The sequence below is a fragment of the Temnothorax nylanderi genome, unplaced genomic scaffold (assembly GCF_030848795.1).
Source record: "Temnothorax nylanderi isolate EJ_2023f unplaced genomic scaffold, tnyl_v1.0 TNYL_tig0129_pilon, whole genome shotgun sequence".
Lineage (NCBI taxonomy): Eukaryota > Metazoa > Arthropoda > Insecta > Hymenoptera > Formicidae > Temnothorax > Temnothorax nylanderi.
Window position 1 is genome coordinate 124,113 of NW_027249191.1, and position 27,096 is coordinate 151,208.

Sequence of the window (27,096 nt, forward strand, 5' to 3'; positions counted from 1 at the left end):
CATCGAAATTGATAACGGGCTTTCCATGTGACTTGGTCAGAAATGACTTACAAAGCGATGCGCTATTGTTCACGGTCATGCATAATTAATGTTTGATAACTGTTTTTTTTTTTACATTTTACATTAGGATTGCGCGTGAAAAAAAGATCACTCTGCGTCAAAAGTCCAATTTTCATTTTCGACGAGTTCGATGATTTCAGTCGATACGCGTTATCGAATAATTGAGCTATCGCCCGTTTTAATCCCTTTCGAACATTTATATTTCAATATTCCAAATATACGCGTGTAAAATTGATTGATAGATTTACGACTTGTTAATTTCGAAACGTCGGAAATTTCAAACATCACGCTCTCTCCTAAATCCCGATAAATTTTTAGCCATTAAGATTATCCAAATCTTCGAAATTACACGTTTTTCGTAGCCACGTGTATATTCGAAAATCTAGAATTTTTTTTCGACATTTTGAGACGAACTTAAGTAATCCGGAAAAGGATTGCACTGTTTGCGGATTACTTAAGTTCGTCTCAAAATGTCGAAAAAAATTCTAGATTTTCGGTCACCGAGATGCATCCGGTTCGGGACTTTGCCCTCCTAGAACGTCCTTTCCTCGTACTCCTCGCGAGTTTCTCGGTCCACGTGACCGTCGGGACGCCGCGTGCCGCGAGAGAGCTCGGATTAGGGAACCCCTGCCGCGCGGCATTAACGGTACGTATTCTCGGATGGACGCGCGACGTCCGCCAAGGCCAAATGAAAGTTCGCTCCGAACCAAATCCGACGGAATTTTTTATCTGTAGTACGTACTTATCGGGGATACGCTCAGGTCTAGCTGCTTGTTTTCGCTTGTGCTATTATCGATGAACTTGAGGTGACCTCGAAAACTGCGCAACAGTGTGGGCATCGGGGCGAGGTGGCGAGGGCGCGGGGGCGGAGGACGCGACAAGTCGGCGGAGGGATTTTGAGAGACGAGCAGTGTTAGAGAAATGGCGAGGCGATTCGGAGAGAGGGGCTATAGAGGAAGGCGAGGAAGAGAGAGAGAGAGAGAAAGAGAGAGAGAGAGGGGGGGGGATGGGGCAGGGGGCACGGCGATTGCACTTTCGCTCTGTCGTTCGTCGTCATGGCCCACGATCTTCCGAACGAATCTTCCAAACAAAGCTCTTTCCTTTTCCTCGTAGGTTCTCGTCGATTAGGGTACACACATCGATCACAATAATCGCGACACAAATGAGCGACGTCATGCTGTAGTATGACGGAGATATCGTGGTGGTGAAAGAAAGAGGAAACCGATGATCGCATCACCGGCGATTATGACTACATAGACTTTCCTTGATGTTATCGGCGATTATCTATTCAGATAAACGCGTTTCTTTATCTGAGATTTCTGTGAGGATAGACGCTGGGAATTTATGCAAGCGATAGATACAATCAATTATACGTCGTAAGTTACGATGAACTTTCTCTTTGTCGCTAATATCGCGTATCTAGTCGAAAATAAAATGACCGAAACGACCGGAAAATAAAGAATGCGCGATATAAAGTCACTTAACAGTGACATCGATATAAGCAATTGTAATTCTCGCTTCGTAATATCTACCGCATATAAATATTATCGTTTTTTCATATTATAACGATTCTATAACCGTATTGTTTATCGTTAAAAAATATTCCAATATCGCTATTACCCGGTTGACCTTCGCGTATGGTCCGAACGGTCGCGCGTTATTACCGAAATGATAGAATTTAATGAGACGTTTATGTAATTGAATGCATCTTAAATCGCTTCCATGCTTTTCGAAATCTCTCTCTCTCTCTCTCTTTCTCTCTCGTATAATCTGAAGATTAGCGCGGAGAGACGGAGAGCAAGAAGTGCAACTGGCTTATATCTCTAACAGCCCGCTGTTTGCGCCTGTTAGAGAAGCCAACGAGTGCTCCTCGCTAAGAATAGCGATGCACAATCTACATGAGAAAACTTCTCGAGCCGCTTTGTGAGATGTCTCTTGCGCGTCGTAAAACATGTGCTTTCTCTCTCTCTCTCTCTCTCCGTTGTCCGAACGGGTTTGGCTAGAGAATAGCGCGGCCGTCGTGCGTGCACACTCCGCAGCCCAGCATCCTCCCTCCGTTTCCTCCGGCAAGCGTAGAGAAAAGGGGATCGCTTGTCTATCGGCATAATGCTTGCCTATTGCGGAACGCCCATCCTTTCCGTCGCTGGGGGTACGGATATTGTGCAGAGCGCGAGAACGGGTTACCTCTCGGTTTTTATGATATTCTCGAACGCGCACGTTTTATGCAAGCTGAGACGACTAAAGGAAAAACGAAAAAAAAAGGATGCTTCATACATATGCGTTTGAGTACGTTCTCTTTTCGAATTGCGTAGTTACACAGTTACCGGTTGGAGAAAAGAATTATTATGTCACGTATCGTTTAAATGCGGAATAGCGATCGTTCAGACGGCATTCAGATCAAATCTATTCGTTGCAGCGTACCCAGTCGTACTCGGGACGACTGTTAATGTCGCATTTATGCAGATAGCTAAATATTCGACGGCACGCGCGAAGCTGATCTAAAAATTCTCGTGCTGTAAATTTTCTCCCCGATGTTCCGCGACGTTCCCGCGCGTCCTGGACTCGTTTTACCTGGAGCGGAGCAGCCTATCGATCGTAGCTGCTCCTCTCTTTCTCTCAGCGCGCTTAGAGTCAACATCAGTCATAATACAGCGTAACGGCATACAGGGGTTATTAAGAATAATACACATCCTACGTATATATCTTCTTCTCGGTTGTATCGCGAGGGGGAAACGCTTCGGGGTGAACGCGGGGGTCCGGGAGGCGCGCGCGCGGGCTGCGGCGGCGGCGGCGGCAGGATCACGAGGGGCGCGAAACACGAAGAGAGGAAGGGCGAAGTAGAGAAGCGGAGGACCGACGTGGGGTAGCGTTGCCACGGGTAACCGGCTGGGTAAAATCCCGCAAAGAAGCGTCCGCGAACTCCGCCGTGCTCCCGTTGACGACGATCGTTGTCGTCCTACCGACATGCTTCGCCCGATGAATGTTACGGTGTCAAATGTGCCGACGCGTTGTCTCTCGACGGACTCGACTCGGATACAGACCGGTTGCGGACGAATGTTCGAATTAGCTCTCGATAGATCAATTGCAACGAATCGTTCGAACTAGCCAAACTTAACTCTAAATTCCTGCTGTCAACGATGTATAGCGGAAGAAAAAAAATCATCTATTTGAAATTGCTGTATTAATCTGTAATATTGTTCACGGCAAAATCATGGAATTAAAATAAATGACGAGTAAAAGCGCCCCGCCCACGGGCGATGGCACGCGAGTCAATCCAACGCGTTATCCGTTTTACAATCGCATCGATGTATCACGTTGGATTTACTTTATAATTATTCATATCTGCTTTTCCTCGTCTAGTCTTTTAACTCCATAATTCCGCCGTCAAGAGCAGAATTACAGATTTCGATATGACAGTTTTAATGACATTTTCTTTTCCGCTATTATATTATAAATAGGATTCTAATTTTAAATAACTTTAAATTGGATAGATTGAATAGACATTGTGTGCCATTCTCTTCGAGAACAGATCTAGTTTGGGTCTTTCTCAAGTCAGTCATGGTTTAGATTTATTGACTCTCGCCGTCTCGCAACGCTACGACAAGACGTCGCTCTCATTTCAACGTCGACTTTGTGCTAAGAATACACAATCTTTGGATATTACTCATTTTAGTAAAAGCATTTGAATTCATTCTTGTCGAGAATCAGCTTAAAAAATCGCGCGTATTACATTATTATGACGATAAATAGAGAGAGTGTGTGAGTGGGAGAGAAAGCGAGAGGGGGGGGGGAGAGAGAGAGCGAGCGAGAGAAAGAGAGAGAATAAATATTCGTTATACTGAAAGTTATTCGTTATGGTACTAAATGATGTCGCGTGAATCCGGTTGGACTCAGCCCCCTCCTCTTTGGTTGCAGACCAGGAGGTCGCCGAGGAGGACGGGGGTTGGCAGTCCACTACCAACATCGAATACCAACGAAAAATACAGGAATCGAACCAAAATACAAGCGCAAATCGATACGGCGAGACAGTGATGCAACCGCAGCACCAAGAGCTGCCGATAATCGATCTCTTAGACAACATTAACGATCCGATGGAGATCGTGCTGAAATCGGAGCCCATCTCGCCGCGGATGGACGACCTCGAGTCCTGCCTCCTGTCGAGTCACACGATCGAGAGGCACACGGATCTCGATTCAGCGCACGAGTATCGTCACGATGGCCTTCGAGATAAACAGCAGCCGCAAACGTCCGGAAGATCTTCGAACAATGACGTATCGCCGTTCGATCTGCGATGGCTACGTTCGCGAAACGGTCTCGTGCAATCGAAACACGTAGACGCGTCGTCGCGAGCGTATCACGAACCGGATCACAAATCCTCGAATCGCACTTACTGCAATTTCTGCCAGAAAACCTTCTCTCGCGCCTGGTCCCTGCAGAGGCACTTGGCCGACACGCATTTCTACGTGCCGCAATCTCTGTCCTGCGACCAGTGCGGCAGGAGCTACAAGTCCAGGAATAGTCTGGTCAGTCATAAGAGCCAGTATCACGCTCGCAAGGACCGCAAGGAGCACGAGGCACAGTGCGAAGTTACATATTGACCGGCGGTACTGATCTAGGACGAGCCTCTCCGTCGTATCGTAAAACAGGACGAATAAAAGAACTAAGAATATCGTGTGCAGAATACACACACGATCCCAGACCTTGGAGATTTCTACGAAGAGAGAGAGAAAGAGAGAAAGAGAGAGAGAGAGATGGATGTAGTCTACCGGCTGTCAATAGAAGACATACCCGTTTTGTATAAATGTGTTCCACTTATAGTATGTTACACTACCGCTGATGTATTGTAATTATATCTCAACAGTATTGGAGCGGAATGTTGCTAGTCGTTTATTCCACCGGCAGATTACCTCGGTTGAGACCAAAGAAGAAAAAAAAACTATTAATAATGATTCCTTATCTGTAAGCCGGAATTCCGGAAACGCAATATTATACAGTGTAGTTAGAGTATAGTTATTGATTTAATGAACTTACAGCCGAACGAACTGAACCAATGTAATTTTGTAGAGTTTTGAATTTCGATGACCTCTACGCTTATTTGTAATATTATGTTTCGTTTGGTTTTTGGTAACGAAAGTGTGTCAGATACGTTATTTCGGGTTCACGTGATAGTATCAAAATCGGGCTCATTAAAATTATATCGTTCTAAATTCTCGATATTCCCTCTTTTTCTGTTTATTTTTGTCTTCTAGATCAGTCATTAATATTCGTATTGATAAAATAATATTACTAGTCGACATTTATCCACTGAGGTTTTTATTGGAAAAAGAGTTTGACTTGTTTTGATGTTATCTATTCCTCGACATTGAGCGTATTATAAAATTCAAGTCGTTATAAAAATACTGGTTACTGTTTATAATAGATCATATTTATCAATCAAATGTTATTTGACGTTGTGCAATTTCTGACATTTCATTAGTTGTATACAAAGAGATTACAAAATGTTACGTTTTCGTGAAAGACTCAGATTATACAAGATGTATAGCTGCGTTCGTTTTGATATAAATAAATATCGCATTGTTCCTGCACCCGTGAGATTGTAATTATATTTAAGACAAACTCGACTCCACTATTATAACGGCGGCGTAATAATGCCGTATATATAGAACCGTCGCGACTTAGCGGCGAGGGGAAATAAAGGAGATAATTGAAAAAAAAAAGAAATAACAAATAAAATGTTGTTTCTAATGAGCGAGCGCTATCTCTCACGGCCTAAATATCGCGCGAGAAGAAAGAACTTCTGTTGGTAGCTCTTTCGCTCAAGGCTACAAAAATGCCATTAATCATGAAATATAGAATACATTACGCTTCATTCGCATCACCTCATTAGAAACAGATATCGCATTTGTGTACACAGCTCGCACATATTTCCACTCTCCCGCGCATATTCACATACGCGTACATGTACATATATCTATATATAAGATATTACGCTCTATTTTGCTGTAAATAATATGCATCGACACATGGATATATATATACCTGGTGATCATGAAACACTAACTTCATCGCTCACGATTGTTCGCTGGAACTTTAGAACTGCTTGCACTGTGTTATCCTAATTGCGCTCGAAAGATATGAACGTCATGCGACGAGCTGAGAGGTGCTGCCAAAAAAAAACGAATCTTGTTAGAGGAGCCTTCCGGATTAGAGCATCGCGATTATCACCATTGTCATCGTATTCGATCGATATTATAACACGCCTTGATAGTGTGTTTTTAGTACAGTAAAGATTCAAGTTCGATCGTTACGTGATTATATAAAGTACAGTTAACCGGACTACGGTCGAGTAAAATCACTTGAAGTTTATATGCGGAAGAAAAGCAACATGAATTGAGAGATTACAACATTTGACATCTTATATCGTCCTACTCTCTAAAAATATCACTGAAATTTCGAGATATTAATTATACATGAAATTATTAGCACTTACGTCATACATTAGCATTTCTTGTTTGATGTTTTAGCATTTTCGATGCCATTTCTGTGTAAAATCATTTTTTCTCACTTATTAATATTAATATATTGTTTGATAGTAACAATAAGTGCTACAGGAGCTAATATAATTTATAGATGTTTTATATAAATGATTACATCTTTTATTTTTATAACGTTTTGATAAAGATCTGTCACGTAAAACTCTCCATATGAGCTTGACGAAATCAGTCGTGAGAAAAGAGAAATCAAGATGTAGTCTGTAGCGAGAATGCAAATGCAGTAAACGAAAATAGCGGCAATAATCGAGACAGGAATAACGAACGAGATAATGATAATGCTGGAGAATATATTGACGACCAAAGACAAGGACGATGACGGTACTCATCATAATGGTGGTTATAAACCCGTTTATTATACGGTATTATAAATGATAATGATCGAACTAATAGAGGGATAAAATTATTACTACTACAACGATGATAGTAATGTTGAGATACTGACGAGGTTGAAGGTGAGGAGCTATCGATCACGTGACAATAATGGACGTCGAACTGTACAGAAATGCCGAGATCGATGACTGGTTCGAAGGTGAGACGAAACAAACGATCGAAATAAAAATGGAGGAGAATAACCGCGACGATAACATGATTAGTAATTACAATAACGATGATGGTCAAGCGGCACGAGAATAAGAGAGAGATCGAGGCGATGACAACGATAACATGACACTGACATCGACGACGAGGTTGACAATGACTATGACTTTTGGCGATATGACTTTGGATAATGATTACGATAAAGGAATTAACGAGCGTGATGACAACTGTGACAACGTGGTCGGTTTTACAGAGAAGTTGACCGTACGAAAATCTCCAAAAAAAAAGAAAAGAAAAATAAAGAAGGAGAAAGAACGAGAAATATACGGTGACAATGGTTGCATCCGGTGTTCCCCTCATGATAATCGTTACGTTACGCAATGAGGCGCAAGGCAGCAACGACAGTAGCAGCACCCATAAAGCATATATAACTTAAGGTGGTTTTAAGAAATAACACGTAAACGAGTTTGGGCACGGCTTGTCGGGTGACGGTGGTACGACGTATGCTCGATTAATAAAGGCGCAAAATAAAGTACTAAGAGGCAAAAAAAAGAGAGCACACGGGCGCACAATATTTTCTCAGCTGCGAAAACTGTGGTGGTGTGATCTTAAATGTGTGACGGTGGTGTAGGAGCGTGAAATGGTGGTGTGCGATCGCGAGAGGGGAGGCCGCGGCTAGAAAAAAACTTTCCCTCCCAAAAAAATAAAGGACAAAGTAAAAAAGCACATTGGGGATGATGTCCTTTCTCTCTCTCTCTCTCTCTCTCTCTCTCTCTCTCTCTCTCTCTCTCTCTCTCTCTCTCTCTCTCTCTCTCTCTCTCTCTCTCTCTCTCTCTCTCTCTCTCTCTCTCTCTCTCTCTCTCTCTCTCTCTCTCTCTCTCTCTCTCTCTCTCTCTCTCTCTCTCTCTCTCTCTCTCTCTCTTTCTCTCTATCTATCTCAACCCTCCCCTGCCCCAGTCTAATGTCTACTTGTCCACCTGTCCGACGTCCGTGCGACGTTCCGTGTGCCAAAAACCTCTACAAAAGTAGTAACCCCTGTGTGTCTGGTTCTGCCGCCAGGTCTGTTGGCCGGCAGCGGCGCGAGCGATGAGTTTCGATGCGAGCCGTGCAACAAAAACCTGACCTCCCTAACGCGGTTGAAGCGGCACATACAGAACGTGCACACCAGGCCCAGCAAGGAACCGATCTGTAACATCTGCAAGCGGGTTTACTCCAGTCTAAACAGTCTGCGCAACCACAAGAGCATCTACCATCGACAGCACAACAAAAGCGACCAACAGAGAAAGGAAGTAGCGCAGGCCCGCGAATGGCAGAGAGACCAGAGAGAGCACACCGAGAGAAATTACTCTGCGCAGCAACAGCAACAGCAACAGCAACAGCAACAACAGCAGCAGCAGCAGCAGCAGCAACACCAGCCTCAACAGCATCCGCGAATGGGATGAGATTGCTCGCCGTTTGCTCCCCTCGCTTTCTCTCTCTCTCCCTCCGTCATGAATTTTTTGGTGACGAGGGTGTACCGGATGTTCACGCGACACAGGCGTACGTTGCCGTTATCGATGCGGATTAAGATCCGACGCGATCCGGAATTTGGGGATCGCCGGCGATTAAAATACGTATTTCTCGCTGTACAGCGGAATATGTAGATTCGACGGATTCGAAACGTAGAAATCTCGGTTCTCCGTTGTTTTTACTGTATTCGAGCACTGATGAGAAGACAGGCAGTTCAAAGTGCGAAAGAAAGTCGATCGATCGTACGATTGTTTTGCGACTTAATGTGATCTAGTGTAACGTCAATGAACTTATCGCAGAGTAGCGTGGAGGAATCACGAACGAGTTGAATCACTTGAATCGGTAAGCGTGTCGATGAAACGGATTTGATCGGTTTCTAATGCGAATGTATGCCGGGGTTGTTTTCTATCATCGTCCGCGAGGGATGCACTCGCGACAAAGTAGGCGTCTGTGTAACACAATGCGTCTTCGTTTGTGACGATCGGTGAAATGCAGGTCGGATAAGCGACGTCTTGAAATAAAATGCGAAAGCCGAAAAGGTGATTCAGGTATGTCGCTTCGAGCAAATGAACGACAACGCGCGCAAAGCTGCATTGATATTTTTTATGAAAAAATGAGGTATCTGCATTATTTGTAAATAGCGTTGCGAAACGAGTGAAAGATCGGACCGTAGGTCCGCGTGTATTAGAATCTGAGCGATTACTTATGTGATAGGCATAACTTTTTCGATTTTCGACAAGGGCCACGCGATTTGTTGTTATTTTTATATATTATTTATGTGACGAGCACACACGATAATTGCAGACAAGTTCTGTTTTCTGTTTATCGTCCTACGTGGCGATACAAGGAAAGGTGCGGTACAAATACGGGATAATAAAATATTATTTAATGTATCTAATTTATTCGTAATATACGCTCTCCACATTCCTTTAGACAAGGCAATTATAATTGGATAAAATAGTGGTTCCTTTTCCCTCCATTCTCCTTAATTTTCCTTCTTTCCTGATATATGATGCCTTCCTTTATACCCTATCCACGACAGAATTTCTTTGCTGTGATTTAGCAATAAGATCTCATGTTCAAGGATTTAAGATATATTTCCATCACGACACACGTGTTATATGTACCAATTCTATCAATTTATTTAGCGCTATTTGCAGATTTAATAAGTTTTCCGCGATATTCACACGGAAAATTAATATTTCTATACTTTTATGTCGCTTTAATTTTGAATTTCTATGATTTATTAAATCGGAAATAAAATATAAATGTGTTGTAGACATTTTACTGATTTTTGCACAATTGTGTTTGCGCCCATCACATTTGAATAGGGTTTATATTAAAAATTAGGGTTTATATTTATTAAAAATTAGGGTTTACTTATTAAAAATTAATGTTATGTTAGGATGGTTAATTTAAACTTGGATATAGCGTGTAAAAGCGAATTAATGTTGATATTTTAAAGTGCAAGTGGGAGAAGCATCCGTAAATTATAAGTATTGTTATTCATCATAGTTTTTCAGATTGTTCCACGTTTTGAAGCTTTACTTTGTGCATGCACATGTATCAGCATTTACACAGTGTTTCTGTATTATTATTAATTACAATTTTGAAGCGATGTGTTCTTATTATTTTAGATTACTCAAACACTCGCGTTTAAGAAAGCATCATTGAAAAAATGTTGGGAAAAATTGTCGGAGCTATGTTCGCAAGTAAACAAGACGTGCATTAAAAGATTATAATCGCTAAAAATAAACGATACACTTATCGATATAGAACGCACGTGCGTGTACGTGGGTGCGCGTGCGCGTATTAATGTACTTTCACTTAATTGTCGTATTTTTTTAAAAAAGGCACGTTTATTTCTGGATATATCGTTCTTTCTCTTATTTATAAATGAAAAAAGATATTTTTGTCTCCGATGTTATCATTATATTATCTTTTCTATTTGATGTGTTGTAGTAGTTGTTATAGCCATTAACATTTTTCTCTATCGGCAAGTTTTCATATTATTGTTGCTGCTGCTATTGTCACTCCTGCTACTATTGCCTCTAACTATTACACTCTCTACTGTGACCGTTACTTTTATTTTATATATATTAGTTACCGTTACCGTCGTCGCCTCCACTGTTGATACTACAGATACTACCCTTTTTTCATCGAAAGTCAGTTAATATGCCGGAAGAAAGTGGCACGTTTACTTTTACAGCTCGGAGAAAGGTATGTGCGGACATTTCGTTGCTTGTTAAGCTCGCTTGGAATACCTTTTTTCTCTCATCGGGCATCGTTTCCGTCTCATTCGGTATCCCATCATAAATGTTCATAAATTACGATAAGTACGGATTGAAGTATAATTTATCGCCTTATCAATCATTTCTGGATTTCTTCTTGGTTAGCTCCAAGCGCAATACTCGATCACGCATATAGCAAGATACAAATGTCGAATTATATTGACTATGAAACTCGAATCGCGTTTATAATATCCTTGTTCTTCATTTCACAATGACAGCAAAACGGTTATAATAAACGACCGTCTTGGATTTTCGCTCTTTCGGATTCTTTTCGGACTTTTCGTTATCACAAAGAACGAAATCTTCAACACTTGATATTGCGTTTCGTAAACTAGAAATACATAAATGCAGCCATAAGTGAAACTGTGAAACAAGCGAAATATCGATTGCAAAGTAACTTCCGAGACGCAAAACAAACGAAGATTTCTCTCTTTGTCTTTTTACGGTAACGAGAAATCCGCGCAAATCGCACTGTCGTTCCTCCGGCGGTCCACGAATCGTCGCGCTTATTATGCATGACCAATGACAAACCAGAGCTCCGAGCCACATTTATATCTCTCTGCGACTAAAGATGCAGCAGAAACGAAGTACTCGAGCAACGTACGTGGCTCGCAGGGACACTTCAACAGGCTGTCAGTAAGAGTATCGGCGGATATTCAGTAGCAACTTCCTTCGATACCACTGCCGATCTGCTCTCGATCGATCCCGATTTAATCCTCAAGCCCGCTCCTCCTTAAACCGTCTTTCCCCTCAACCAGCTGACCTGCCCATATTTTGACTGTCAGCGAGAACCTCACATTTGGCCCTTAACACCTTGGCATATCACCCTGTCTCTCTAGCCCTAATCATGCAAGAATACTTAGCAGCGTATCGTAACTAATCTTGTCCAGTGATATTAATAGCAGTCGTATCTTTGTTCTTGTTTGTTCCCGGTCCCGCTCGCTCGGCTATACGTTTGGCTCTGGTTCGTCATTGTTCTGTGTGTACCTACCCGCTACCTTCACGAACACGGACTTGCGCTGGGGGTCCATCCACACACGTGGCTCTCCGTGTGCCTCCTACACCACAAATATTGGTTCGTAATGGAAATATTTCTTTTTAATTGGGTGTCGATGCATATGTAACGGACTATGGTACTTGATTTCATTCTCTCTCTTTCTCTCTCTCTCTCTCTCTCTCTCTTTCTCTCATTTTTCTTTCTTTTTTTTTATCTCTTTGCATACTTTACGTTTTCTCCCTCTTTTACGCTCGTTCATATCTGCATTTATGTATCTGTCTATGTCTCTATTTTACGTTATCTACATTTCTATCTACCTGTATGTATCTACCTTTACTTTTTCGTTTCTTCATGAACGCACATTTAAAATCTGCTTTTTATCATATAATTTATCGACTTGTGCACCGCCTCCACTTTTTTTTCTATCTGTTATATTTATCAACTCACACGTATAACTTCTCCCTGTCTCGCTTTGCTTGTCTACCGCTTTGTAAAAACGCTCCATCGTATCGCCGTTGCCTCTTTCTTTCTCTTACGTTCGCATTTCTTACGTCTTCGACGGCATTTCCATCCGAACGGAAAAAAAATATCTCTCGCGATCTAAATCTATATAAAAAAAAAAAATCGATGTGTCTATGTGATCGCGCGGATCTCAGGTCCGCCCTCGGCGATCCTCGCGATGCGACTGTCGCACCCGTTACACGGTAGCCTGCTGCCACCAGGAATCTGCTACACGTGCGACGTGTGCGGCAAGACTCTCTCCACGAAGCTCACCCTAAAGCGGCACAAAGAGCAGCAGCACTTTCAGCCCCTGAACAGCGCGGTCTGCGCGCTCTGCCACAAGGTGTTCAGGACGCTCAACAGCCTGAACAACCACAAGAGCATCTATCACCGTAGGCAGAAATAGAAGTGATTGCGCACGCGCGTGTCTTACGTGCCAAGAGACATCACGAAACGAGCTTAATAGACGCTAAAAAAGAAATGTTCCGCGCTGCTCGCGACGGCCGTGCGATCGACCAGGCCGTCGCGTCGGCAGCGTTGGCCATCCGGAGAGAATCGCGTCGTTCTCTTCTCGAATTCTTGCTGTTTAGCCAAAAAGAAAGGCAAAAAAACAAACAAACGAAAAACGACGTCGAATGTTCGGAAAGACGAGTGATTTCAGCCCGTTACTCGATTCATCGATTAACAATTATTAACCGCGCATATTTAACGCTGGACGCGTACAGCCGTCTGATTTTGCTTGTTTAGTTTATCAAAAGATCCTTTAATTAAGAATACCTATGTTGTCATCGCTCATGGTTTCGAATTCATGTATTTTGCCATGATATCTTCTTGTTAGAATGGCGAAACTAAGAAGGCTGCGGTACATAATCATGAAAATAATTCGTGGGGCAATTTGCCAATTCAGACGTTAAAGGGTTAATACGAGGCCACGTATAAAGCCGACGCGAGATGAGAATCAGACGGACACTTTTAGCGATAAATATACGGTGAAAATTGATACCTTTGACCGGTAACGGACCGCCGACGTTTTGTACGAGATTTTTCGAAACGCAATTGTTACGTTATTATCGCCTGTCGATTGTACATCGGTCATAATGGGTTTGACATTTGGGACCATAGGATGCGGGATCTGTGGATTCTTTTAGCCACTCGATCATCCGAGGAAGATGCGATTATCGGAAACAACTCGGTCACTTTTCGTGAGACAATAGGAATTGCGTCGAATGTCGCCATTGTGTTCACGATGTTTGTGCGTGCGTGTCCTTAAAAATCTTCCTCCTGTGTCTCAGCCGCTCGACAACAATTTTTGTAAAAAGTAGGAAACGTCGGCCCGCGAGAAATCAGTGCTTCCAGATGTGAGAGTACGTGGTGAATGTCGTTATCATGCGCGAACTGGGAACCGGTAGAGAATTCGCGCACCGTTATTTTATATATATATATATACGTATATTTTCCCATTTTTTTATTTCGTAATTGGATATTATGACGAGACGGTGATATTAACGTTGATGTCGCGCTCCCGAACTTTCAAGGAAGTTTTAGGATCTAATTACTTGACAAAGTTGTGATGAAAAAGAATGAGACTGAACGGGGGTGCAATCAAGATGATTGAAATTAGGGTTGGTTTTGCGAGTTGATTTTCGAGTTGATTCTAATCAACGCGTAATCCTCGAGGCGTGTGTTGTTAACAAATCGTTTATTCGCACCTATCGCACGTAATTCACGGAAGCGATTACTTAGATTTTGCACGTAAGATTCGCACACACATACACACACACACACACACACACACACTGGCGTTATGGTTTACGGGACCCAGTGCCAATGGATTAAAGTAGAGAAAAGTAATTTTAATTTTATAATTACTTGTACTTATTTTTCTAGCGTACGCTCGTATGTTTTTCTCTTACTTTTTTTTTTTAAATTTCTGTTAATGCCACAGGAATATATAAATGATCGGTCGCACGACAGATCGTACAATAGACTGGATACACGCGAATGCCGATTTTAATATCATTTCGGAGATTGACGTCGGTGTATAATCTCGTTGAGTACAATTTCCGACGCTACAGAGACAGCGATTATCGTGACTCACATTAATTATCGTGATTTCTTTCGCCGTTTCGCGAATAGAACACAAAGCTCGTCCTGTAACATAGAGATTTGAACTCACTGTGATTATAGCTGCTTCCGTCTCGGAATCGTTAGTTTGGGATTTAATTGTAGACGCACTTTGGCTAAAGCTTCGGCATTGTTTCGCGAAATGCGGAACGAGGTGAATCATTGTCGAAACCATGTCAAGAGCGCTTATTGGCTATGAAACGCGAATTAATTTAAGCTTTATTAGTTAGATCGATATAATCGCGAGAAATGGGATATATTATTCGAGGAAGGTTTTTAGTGTCGAAGACACGATCGTCCAGCTAAGTGTAGGTAGAAGCGTCCAAAAATAAATTTCGATAAGACTGCAAGCGAGCCTCGGGATAGGCACAGCATTCGAGAGTTTAATCGTTTTCGATATTAAATATTGCCCGATTTACATGGTTCCGATGGTTTGAAGAGAACACGATATGGTTTTCCGAAGCAGAAAAGGGTAATCGAATTAACCTAAATCTGCGAGAAAATATTCTTATATCGTCATTTTTCGTCGTCGCTTGAATCGGGAAAAGTGAGATGCAATGGTTTAATATATACAATATATATATACATACATATATATACGCATATATTTTACCCTAATATATTCATTCCATATTAAATGCTTTAGCGCGTGCTATCCTATATAGACTTACATTCGTTTTTACGATACCTAACGAATTTTACATAAAGTACCTTACTTTGTTATTATTATTATTATTATTATTATTACTCATATTGTATATTGCAATTATTATAATTATTAGTATTGCTGTTAATATTGTTATTAATATTATTATTGGTATTACTATTATTATTCTTGCTCTTATTGTGTTACGGCTGTTTCCGTTTCGCGGCATACCGATGGGAGCTTCGCTTTATAATATATTCCATGAACACAGATTACTCCACTTTCGTGGTATCCGGCCGAAATGTCTCATTCTATACGCTCCTTCTCGTCCATTTCGCATTCTACGGCTTCGGAGCGTTCGACCGAATCTCTCGAACAGTCGCGACGCATTTTTCTCTCATGGCTTTTTAATGGTAATGCGACTTCGTCAGTTCGAGAGAGCAAATGGGCGGGAAGTCGGGATGAAAGATACGCGTGCTGTTAATGCCAAAATAATACAAAGGTCCAGAAAACGTTCGAAACGTGTTCCGAAGAAGTTTTGAGAAATTCTGAAGGTCTTTTGGACGCTTGTGTTATGTCCGGAACCGATAGATCACTCGCATTCTAAGTGACTCACAGACAGGCAGCCGTATACATATACATACTTGTCACTGCATATAACCGTGAACCGCTATATTTTAGTAGAACCTCGACGATTCACGCTTGGTGAAGAAGCCTATATGATAACTGGGACATCACCGTTTTGTGTCACGCGAACATGGCTATCGCGATAGATCGCTAGTAGGCAGGAGCAGACGAATGCACGCGCGTCGGCCTAAAGCACGATCGTTGTGGGGCTCGGCTAGTTAACGAGAGATAATCTTCTATTTTTCTTGAGGACGGAGCCGCTTTACGGTGTGCGAACGCGAGAGTTGGGACACGATGAGAGATGTCGAGAGCACAATTGCGAGCGAATGTGAAGTCCACCATAATGCTAACGTGCGAGGACTAGGGTGACATGGTTGGCGCGATTGCGTTTACGTCGATACCGATTGCACAGTATACGGGGTCACTTCGGCGAAATTGTGTGCGACGAGGTCGATACCGTGTTGGAGTATGGAGTGTTTCGCGACGGTCGTTGAAATGGGTCGAGTTGCATTTAAGACAAGACTTTCTTGAACCGGTGTACAGTTAAAGCGAAGTTGACTTACAACAGCGAGGCATGACTAGCGCCTATGTTATTTCCGTTAATGAAATAGATTCCCTGATACGCATTCGAAATACAGATACGAAAGTCGGGTAGGGCTGGAAGTCGATAGGGCCGAATCACGTTGGCGGAAGTGTAACTGCGGAGTGTATCGGGACGCGTGACCCGCGCGGGGGATGCCAGTGGAGCTATAATAAATTTAGATCGCGACTAGAGGAAGCGATTGCAGTGAAACTGCATTAAGGCCGAACCATGGCGATCGTGATAGGACCGAAGGGTCTGTGTGGCAGTGCGAATCGAGTGACCGAAGCTGCAGGATCACAATAAGACTCGAGCATGATTGAACCGCAAGGTCCAATTCGCGATCAAGTCGAGGATGGGCCTTATCGCGTTTCCTGCCCGCGTAACACGAATGTACTTTTAGCTGCCGTAAAGTAAATAATTTCTTATTTCATATCGTTTCTTCTACTGAAGCTAATTCGTCGCGGTACCATTGACAGGATAAACCAGAATTTTCTCTATCGTTACGCACACACACGCGCGCGTGTCGCGTCTTCCACCGATTTGTGTCCCGCAGACCTTTCGAGTTCTCACGCCGATCGCACAACGAATCGTAACTCGACAATGGATCGACCGGAAAGAAACAACGCACGGCGCGTTCCGTGCGGACAGGTACGCGCCCATACATATATATATTTTTTTCTGAAAGTGCATAAATTCCAATATACGCGCGAATTCTCGTCTCGGGTGACGAACTGATGTTCGCGCGTGCACGAATTCGCATATCGGTGTGTTCACACTTCGGTTCGTATAGGCAATCTCTGGACGCAGGTGTACATGCACGTTGAATGCATTTATAGATAGGCTATGATAATTTATGTTAAACTATGTTTTATGGAATGCATCTCGTTGCGTCACACGTATTTTCCGCCTCTCGCATTATAATCCGGATTAATAAGTATATATATCTTTTCGAACGCATTCAAAATGAGCATATTTTAGGATCGATTAGTCAATTGTTACGTGGTAAATATCGATGTAAATGCGCAGGAAGTATTGACTTGTAGATTTTCCGCGAGTCGGATAAAAAAACAAAAGTTATCGATTATACGTTTCTTGAATTAATTGTAGGTCTTTCACATCACGACGGATGAAGACTAGATTTTTTAATACTCGGGGCAATAAATCATGTACATATATCGCGAGAACTTTCGAAACTTTCAAGGAACCATCTTGTAGTCATCTTGTACATTTCGACGGGCATGCGAAATTATGTGCGACGCGAAATGCATTAGCGCAGATAATTTAAATAAGGAGAAAAGATTGTGCGCTGAGAGGTAAAACAAGGGCAAAAAGATTGTTAATTCGAGGGAAACGGAGAGGATGAGGAAGAAGAATGAAGCTTTAAATTACGAGAATAACGAACACAATTTTATATAGTGGTCAGGACAAGAAAGGACTGATATTGATAATATTTAAATTAGTAGAGTTATTCGAAGAAACGAATTTGTGACTAATGTAAAAAAATGGCCAAATATAATTGCGAATATATATCTATATATAAATATATATAAATATATATATATATATATACACATATATATTTACATATGTGTGTGTGACGTGCTTGTGTACGTTCGTGCATTACTTCGCGCGTACGAATGTACACGCGTATACATGTAGATGTGCACGCACACACATGTAGATATATCTGTCCTCTGATCAGCGGTCGGAGCGATATTATGCGAATAATAAATTATTAATGAAATTAATGTAAATTTGACTGAATATTTAACTACAATTTATATATTAATAGAGAATTATTTGAGCGTCTTCTTTGTTTACTGTTCGTTTAATTCTTCGCTTTTGTGTTATATTCCTGTAACACGCGATATCGTGCAGCCAACAGATTACCACCGGTTTATGCGTTATATCGAAGACTCGTTAGTTTGGTATGGTAACAGCCGTTGGGACGTCATTCTTCATTATCACGTTTGGTTGCGCGTCGCTTTCAAGTAATGTAGGGGGGGGGGATGTAATATGTACTGTAACGTACATGCCGTAAAGATACATGACAATATCGTGCACTGTCGAAGTTTTACGGCTTGCAAAAGGATGTGCAATTGACAAAAATATTGCGATCGGGAATACCGACGCTTTATAAAAAAAAAAAAGAATGGCAACCATTAGGATTAACGTAAGCTTGATTGGTCTTCCACGCAAAAATATCACAGACGCGCAACTGACGTTTATATGTACTCGCTTTATAGAATTATCTTGCGAATGCTCGTAATATTTTAAAGTTTCTAGTTTTTAGTTAACACTTTGTTGGTTTTTACGGTAAGATGGTCTTTGTTCGATCGGCTTGAAAGCGACGCGCGACGAAGCGTGAGATCGTGGCCTCGTGGCGCGTTGAGCCGAGCAAGAACGTTCTTTCGGTTCTGATGATTAGGCGCTGCCGAAAAAAAAGTCCAATCTGAGGAACTACCAGGCTTCCGAGCACGGGAAAGACTGAAAATATTTGTTGATTCGCACGTGTCGCGGCGGGCCGCGCAGCTTCGCGAGATCCTTTTATCGCATCGGAAATGTAGGGAGACGCGCGAGTCGCATATAACCGACTGACCTGATTCGCCCGAGAGAGAGAATCACGACGTGTTCCATTATATATAAATTTACTGCATATGTATCTGTATGTAGTTTATTTCGCTGCTATCTGCGACACAATTGGATCGACGACTGATTTGGACTGATCCGTATCTCACATCGCGATTTTTTTTTGTTTTAATTAATTAGGCGACGAGTGCTAATATATATATATATATATATACATATATATATTGGACTGATGCGTGAAAATTGTTTGACTGATGTTACCAAATCGTTGCTTAAAAGTACCTAAACGTTAAGTTAAAGAATTTATAAATTTATGAGGAGAGAACGCGCGCGCGCAAATATACGTTAGGAGAGGAGGATCGGCAGAGAGGTCATCGCGCTGCAGATTCGCGGAAATCGGATAGGACAAGCGAAAGAGACGCTTCCTTACGTTTTCTCCTTTCTTTTCATATTCTTATTTTTCTTTTTGCTCAAGGGGGAGCGCCGGTAGATGTAGCAATCGATATAATGTTAAGCTCGACTGTGTAGTACAACAATTGAGACGTTCGTGAAAACGAGCTTACTCTCATTTTCGACGCACATACCCAGTTTTCTTATCTCCGCTTTTTTTTCTCTCTCTCCATGGTTTCTTTTTTTTTGTAGATGATTTTGTGCACAGAGATTATGTGAATGCTTGTCGAAGCACATATATGATTTACTTCCCCATAAAACCTCCGCGGTTTCCGTAGGGAACTTCTCCGTTACTTCCATAGAGCTAAATGATAAGCGCGATAGGACACCTTACCGAAAACAGCCGTTGAAAAGGGAAGGAAAAAAAACACAAAAAAAAGAAAGAAAAATAGAAAACCGAGGGTTTTTTCGCGTGACATCTTTCTAACGATACAATAAGCCTTTAATTTTCCGTTACTTGCGTTATAATAGGATTATACATTACGATATCTATTTGGATATCGAACAGATAGCTTTTCATGATTAATATCCGTACGCAACCGCTGACTATAAACGCATGAAAGCGATGCAGAAAGAATTACATGGAATATAAACTCTCCGAGTATAAAGCCTTACGACAATTTCAAGCACTTGTGTGTAATCAACATATCGGCTTACCCCGAAAAAAAAAACTTTGGAAAAGTCTCCACTATCTTGGAAGGATGATTCCGTTTTGGTACAAAATCGTTTCGTGAGACCATGTCGCATTTGCGCGTAAAGCAACGTTCGAGATGACGATGTAGTACATAAAATAATGTCAAGAACGCAATGTGACGCAACGTAACGTTTATATTACTCGTAAATGCGAATTGGGCTTTGAACGAAAACCCGTGTGCGTTATATACCGTGATAATTCTGTTACGTTATTTTTCACAATGTCTTGGTTATTATAATATATATTTATTAACTATATACAATCGCATCGTCGATGTCATCGTGACCGGCGTCATTGCCGTGTCACTATTATTACCGTTATTATCATCATTACTATTATATATTTATATACTATATGACGCGATTATATTATTTTATCATTATTTTTTTTTATTGTATCACCGGCACACGCACATCAACCGTCATCGTCATTATAGCTATTAATATTATTTTCATCAGCATCAGCATCATTTGACGTCATAATCGTTCTTATTATCGCTATCGCTATCTGTATTGCTACGATCACTATTATTGTTATTATTATCAATTCCCGTATTCTCGTTGTCATCAACGAGTTATCGCAACTAGTTTCGCGGGCTGTCATTACCGCTGCCGTTATCACTACGATCACTATTACACATTATCGCTGCCGCTCTGCTGCTATTGCTACTGTTATTACTACTTTGGATCAGTACGGTTACTACACTCATTATTACGATTACGATTGATTATCACTACGATTATTATTATCGCCACACATTATTATTATTATTTCTAAGCAATATCAAATGCATTTTAATATATTTTCATTTTTATATACAATAAGAAATGTACTATATATTTGGTTTAATAACTCGTTTGTGTTGTCACTTGTTTTTTTAGTCCACCTATCACATCCTCGACGAAAAGAGTAGATTAGAGAGAAGCTTATGTTGCATTTACGTTTATGTTAAACCGCACCAGTTTTACCGAAATTGCGTATACGAAAATTATGCCGCCGGTACATTAATGCCGAGAAATTGATTCTTTTTCTTTCAGCCGGAAGGTAAGTGATATAAATGCGATTTGGCGTATCCACGCTGGGCGTTGTTCGGTTAACGTATTTTCGTAACAAGCATCATCGACACATCATTAAGCAGCTACAATGTTCTCAGATATCGCAGCGCTCGAATTTACGTATTTACGTATTATTTCGGGTGCTGCGACATTTCTCGTAAGTGACTAAAGTCCAGCTGATATCCAGCCGACGCTAATCTGAAACACGATTTCTCAAAACCACGACCAAACAACCGATTCCCGTGTGTCAATATAGAATCGATGTTTTACCCTGTATGCGAAAACTAGCCGTCGTATTCGATAAATCTCGCACTCGCGGTGGTCGGTAAAGATTGGAACACAAATAAATATAAAACAAGATATGAGAAATGGAGTATAAAAATATATACAATGCCAATATAAAATATAATGCCTACAAGAAACAAATCCAGTAATGTTATTGTTAATGTCCATTAGAAAGAATGGAGAGTGTACACAATGCAGTCCATAAGTTTTGAGATAAAAATCGTACAAAATAAAGAACACGTCAGAAAAACATTTTGAACATTTTTCTTTATTTTATATAATTTTTGTGTCGAAACCTTATGGACCGCATTGTGTATTCGCGATATTGTGATTGATCGAAAACGACCTATGTTGAGCATAAATGATCACGTGTTTCTAATATAAATTGCATATATATGTATATATTTCATTTATTTTACATTCCTCGTATCTTAATTTTTATACTTTTGTGTTCTGGCTTCATAAGCCGCACACAAGCGAGCAATCGCGATGAAGGTCGGTATTACGCCTGATTACGTTGAATATAAGAATTTAAAAATCGTCCATAAATAATCGACCACTGATCGCGTTAATCATCAGGACGCGCTGCCGTGAGGAGTACGAAGTAAGAACAATTTATTTCATTGATCAGGAAGCACCTTGATTTCCGATTCGGAGCTATCTCTCGAGCGAAATGTCTTTTCCCCGCCACGAGTATCTTCGGAGAAAGAGAGAGAAAGAGAGAGAGGGAGAAAAAAAAAGAAAAAAAATCTTCGCATAAGTGGGAAGTTTCTGTCGTGTGTCGAGTGTAAACGTAATACGGTGAGTACGAAGGAGGAGGTGCGCATATCGCGGAAAATCGGAAAAACAAAGAAGCCGAAGCCGGGGGGACTACTCCGTTACACGCGATCACACGAGTACGAGGGGGATCGATTTCGTAAAAGTCGCCACGCAGCTCGCCCGAGTCACGCATATTTAATTACGTTTACGTTTATGTTCACGTTTATTTGTTTAGTTTATTTCGAGTTGCATGCTTTAAATGTCATCCAGAATGCTCAGTGTACCTGTACTCTCTCGTCGTCTCGTTTCTCATGTCTGTTAGGCTTCGTGTACACACACATCTGAGATCCGTCGAACAATGTACATGCATATTCATAAATACGAGTCGGCAAACGGCTTGTATACACATTCCACTTCTCGATAGAGGACATATGCGAATGTGTGGTTCCACAGGCATTCCCGCTCCGTCCGACGAACATCCCTCTTATCTCGTCCCATTCCTGCCTTCCCCCTTTCAAATTTTTATTGTCATTATTTATTTCTCTAAGTGATATTATTTAAGATCTTTTAAGATGAGATTATATTTTCAGCAGAGCGATACGTTGCTAGGATCTTGAATAATTAATGACAAATTATTCTGAGGTAATTATGATGGATTCAATTAATAAGAAAGAAAACACGAAATATGAAAAATTCTACGTAACATGTGTAAGATAACGTATAACGACATGAGACTGTTCTAATTTCATGTAACAGGACAATACAATCTATTACGGCATCATAATGCGATACATTTATGTTCGTCGAATATTTAACAAATGAATCGACAATCGTTTGGAACACATTTTGGACACACATCGAAAAATATGCGTAGCGCGTATGAAAATCCACGATCGCAATAACGCAACTCTCTCGAGCCACCAGAGCGCAATGACTTGTATAATGTCGCGTGTTAATGACAATAGAGTCGAATCTCTCGCGTATGAAAGAGAAATTAAACGCACAAATTCTGTAAAACAGCGTCATCCGCCTTCTTTTCCCCGCAATTTTCCTCCCGCGAACGTACATGCACACATTCACGTATGGTGTACACATGTGCGAAACGTTTCGGCGTGCCGCCCGCCCCGTGCGTGTGATCATGCGTGTACTTTGCGTGTGCGTATGTGAATAATTTCATGCATGTGCGTGCGCCTCCTCTTGTCCCGTTCCCTCTTTCCGCATTAGCACTGACCGAAGGTCCCGAAGAAGGCCGGGGAGAGGAAAGTCGCCGTTAAAGAAAGTTCTTACTTCGCTCTCTACGAAGAGAAACAGCGCGCGCCGTCGATTCCTCCATCTTTCCGGTTCTTCCCCCCTTTTTGTTTTCAAGGACGTGCCGTAACGCGCATAATTGCTTTTCTAAAGGACGCGAGTCTCGTTTTTAATGGAATGATTAATGCGCGGGGCGTGATCCAGTAGAAGAAGATAGAAGAAGACGAAGAGGCGAGGTAGATCGCGGCAGCAAAGAAAAGGGTTGATTTCCCCACAGTCACGCGCTGATCGTCGGATTTGAAAAATTAATTTATCAAAAATTTCTCTCCAATCTTTATGGCTAAGTTGAAAATGAATTTCGAACCCGTACACGTTGTTCGTTCAAATTCTTTACAAGCGCGATGTAAGAGGATTAAAATCGCCGCGAGGATATTCGTTTTTGGCAACGATTTATCGCGAGATAAAAATGAACGAGATAAAGTGAAACTTTGCAGAGAAATATTAATGATGTACGATTATTTGAGCGTGGAACATTCACAATAGTTTCGTAACTTAATAAAAATTTATGATACCTGTCACGTTTATGTACCTGTTACAAGATATTGATCGTCATAACGGATGACCGTAAACTGTTCCGATCGGTCTCTGAAGATACAAGCTTTATAAATAGATACGCGCCTACCGTTTTCGAGCTGCAAAAGGAACCGCACGATCGAGATCACGTAAGCATAGTCGAGAGGATACAAGCACGACACTACCGAAAGGAGCATTCGAGCGAGATTCGCGTACGCGGCCGTAATTATTTTTTTCTCTTGGCGGTCGTGGTATAGGGTTTAAGTGTGTTGTGGGGGTGTGCAGCTGCATGAGAGGTGCGTTGTTGTGTTTCAGTGCTCACCTCTATGACGGGGCTGACCTTGAACTCTCTGAACACCCAGTCAGCGAAGAAGTTGTTCACCTGCCAACTGTGCGGCAAGGTACTATGCAGCAAAGCATCCCTGAAACGCCACGTTGCCGACAAACACGCCGAACGACAGGAGGAGTACAGATGCGTCATCTGCGAGCGGGTGTACTGCTCGCGTAATTCCCTGATGACCCATATATATACTTATCATAAGAGCAGGCCCGGCGACATTGACATTAAGTTCTTTTGAAGGTTTAGATAAGGTAGGGACCACGCTAAACACACCTATGGCGCACAGCATTTCGAAGATTTTTAACATAGTCTCTCAAAACTCACTCCTATACGACTTAACAAACATAAGTACACATTTCCTTCCTTTCTCTCTCTCTCTCTCTCTATCTCTATCTCTCTCTCTCTCTCTCTCTCTCTCTCTCTCTCTCTCTCCCTCTCTTCCTCTTTTATTCTTTTTCTCTACTTCTCAGTATCTATTTTTTATTCTCTTTCCTTCTTAGGTACATATCCGCAAATATATACCGAAACGCGCACGCTTGTTTCCCGGATCGCGCCTTCTTTGAGATTTATTTCTCATTCTCAATTTTTTTTCCATCTCGCGCATCGTCAAAAGATGCATCGTCTTCTCCCCGACTCGGTAGGACGACCCGCCGTCGCGTCGTTGTCCCGACGTACGGAAAGCTTGTGTTTCCTTTTCCTCCTCGTTCCGCCCCGGCACTCCGCGAATGGTGCATGCCACGGCGAGAAACCGGTCTCGACTTGCACGCGGGACCTTCTTTCTCTTCTTGTTCGCCTTACGGTTCGAGTCTCGCGCATCGTCGTATCCGCATCCCGGCTCGCGTAACTGCTTTCTTTCCTTTTATCCCGTCGTCCTTCGCGCCCCTTCGGTACCGTACGCGCCGCTGATCGAGTTCTTCCGGTATTCGCCGGTCCGTTATACCTGCTGTCAGTGACTCGAATTCCCGATGCATCAGTAAAGCAGCATGCCGCATAGCTACATCGGCGCATTGATAACAACATGAATACGGATAGGTTTTTTCAAAAGTCTACTAAAGAGATAGAAGTCTGGAAAGTCTTGCTAAAGACATTTCGAACGTTCGGTATTTTACAACTCTTTTGGACATTTCGCATTCTTTGAGAAATGTATGTGTCATTAATATAACAGAAACACACCGGCGCTTCAACTGTGACGTTATACGTAGCAAATGAAAGTGACTATGAATGCTATTGTTGCTTTCATATTACATTCATATTGCTCGCGCAAATATTACTGCCATTATACTGTTATAATAGGGTCCATCATGGGGTAAAATGACGGAATTATTACTTCCTATTTCAGCCTATTATGTGTAACGTCACATAATTGAAGTGTCGAAGACTTCATCGTAACAATTCTTTCATCTGCGTAGATTTAGTATAAAATTTTATCAAGAAAAATCATTGCGCTGATATTATCGAAGTCATTACACAATACTAAAAACAATGAAAACTGCTACACTCTGTTAGTGAGTTGCAAGATTGTTGATAATTCTGTTAAATCTTGTCATCTTCTTGGAATAACATGTTAGTTGACTTTCTGATGCGAAGAGTCATGGGAATAGGTAGATGGACACGGTGAATTAAAAAACTTTTGGGTGCTAACATATTAAGAATGATCGATCATCTCTTCGAGAGACAGGAATCTATTACGAAGACCCTAACTGATCTACGTCTTTCTTATTCTTTTCTGTTTGTGTGACGTCCACATTTCGTGCCTCCTCACAGTCTCTTTTCTTTCAGTCAATCTACTAACCTGCTCATCCTACTCGTTGCTTGCTTGTTTGCATGTCCATCTGATCTGATTGTCCGCCTGCTATCTGCTTGCTTGTAGCTTTGGCTACGTGTTTGTCTTGATTCGCATTTCTTGATTATTTTTCTATGTTAATAATGTTGAATCCTCGCGTTGAATCGGAAGAGAGTACGCGATACGTCGGTGGGAGAGATATGAGAATTGAATTATTTGAAATGAGATTGGGGCGATTCGATGCAATCGCCACGATTGGCAGAAATTGCATGTTTAGGACTTTATGCGAGAGCGACATTCGTCAATGAATTCTCGCAAGGCGAACATTGTACGCTAGAAATACGATATAATTTTTAATATTGTTTTGGGTTATCGTTTTACGTTTATTGGATGACTGTTTTTTTTTCTGATTATTTATTAGCATTTTTATTATTTCTGCTTTTCTGTTGTCATCTTTTATAAATTCGGGAACCGATACGAAATCGCCCCTTTTTTAGGCGAACATCGAATAACCAGAATTATCGTGAAGTTTCTTAACGCGGAGAACGTTATATACTTGTGCGATCGCGAAAGCTTGAGACTGTTCGGTTTCAATCTTTGACTACTTAACATGTCTTTGGAGATTTATTATTCATCCGATTAATGACATGATTAACAATAAAAGTAGCGTGTGCTTAATTTTTAGCACCTGTATAATATGTCGCACTACACAAACTCGTTAGTAACTTCTATCAGCGGATTGGTTCTAATACGCTAAAGCATACTAATCACTAATTCGATGCACGCGGTATAATACATAGATCCTTTTCTTTATCCCTTCTCTCATTTTTCCTCTTCCTCAATTGGGATCTTTTGGCATCTCGTGTCCCATTCTGGATACTCGATAAAATT

The 27,096-nt window shown here is 41.5% G+C and overlaps 1 protein-coding gene across 15 annotated transcripts in view; it reads left to right on the top strand.

The window, feature by feature from the left end:
- Br (broad-complex core protein) overlaps positions 1-27,096 on the top strand; it is a 68,747-nt gene that overhangs the window by 29,833 nt on the left and 11,818 nt on the right. For 8 of the 15 annotated variants that reach the window (XM_071713716.1, XM_071713722.1, XM_071713715.1 and 5 more), the window contains one exon: positions 3,976-5,645. The exons of 2 other annotated variants lie outside the window; for them this stretch is intronic. In XM_071713716.1, the coding sequence (XP_071569817.1) occupies positions 3,976-4,658 (683 nt within the window). In that variant the 3' untranslated portion in view covers positions 4,659-5,645. Of the gene's footprint in view, positions 1-3,975; positions 5,646-8,210; positions 9,554-12,604; positions 18,239-24,397; positions 24,674-27,096 lie in introns of those variants that run through there. 5 more of the 15 variants (XM_071713729.1, XM_071713727.1, XM_071713724.1 and 2 more) reach the window with 3 other exon arrangements.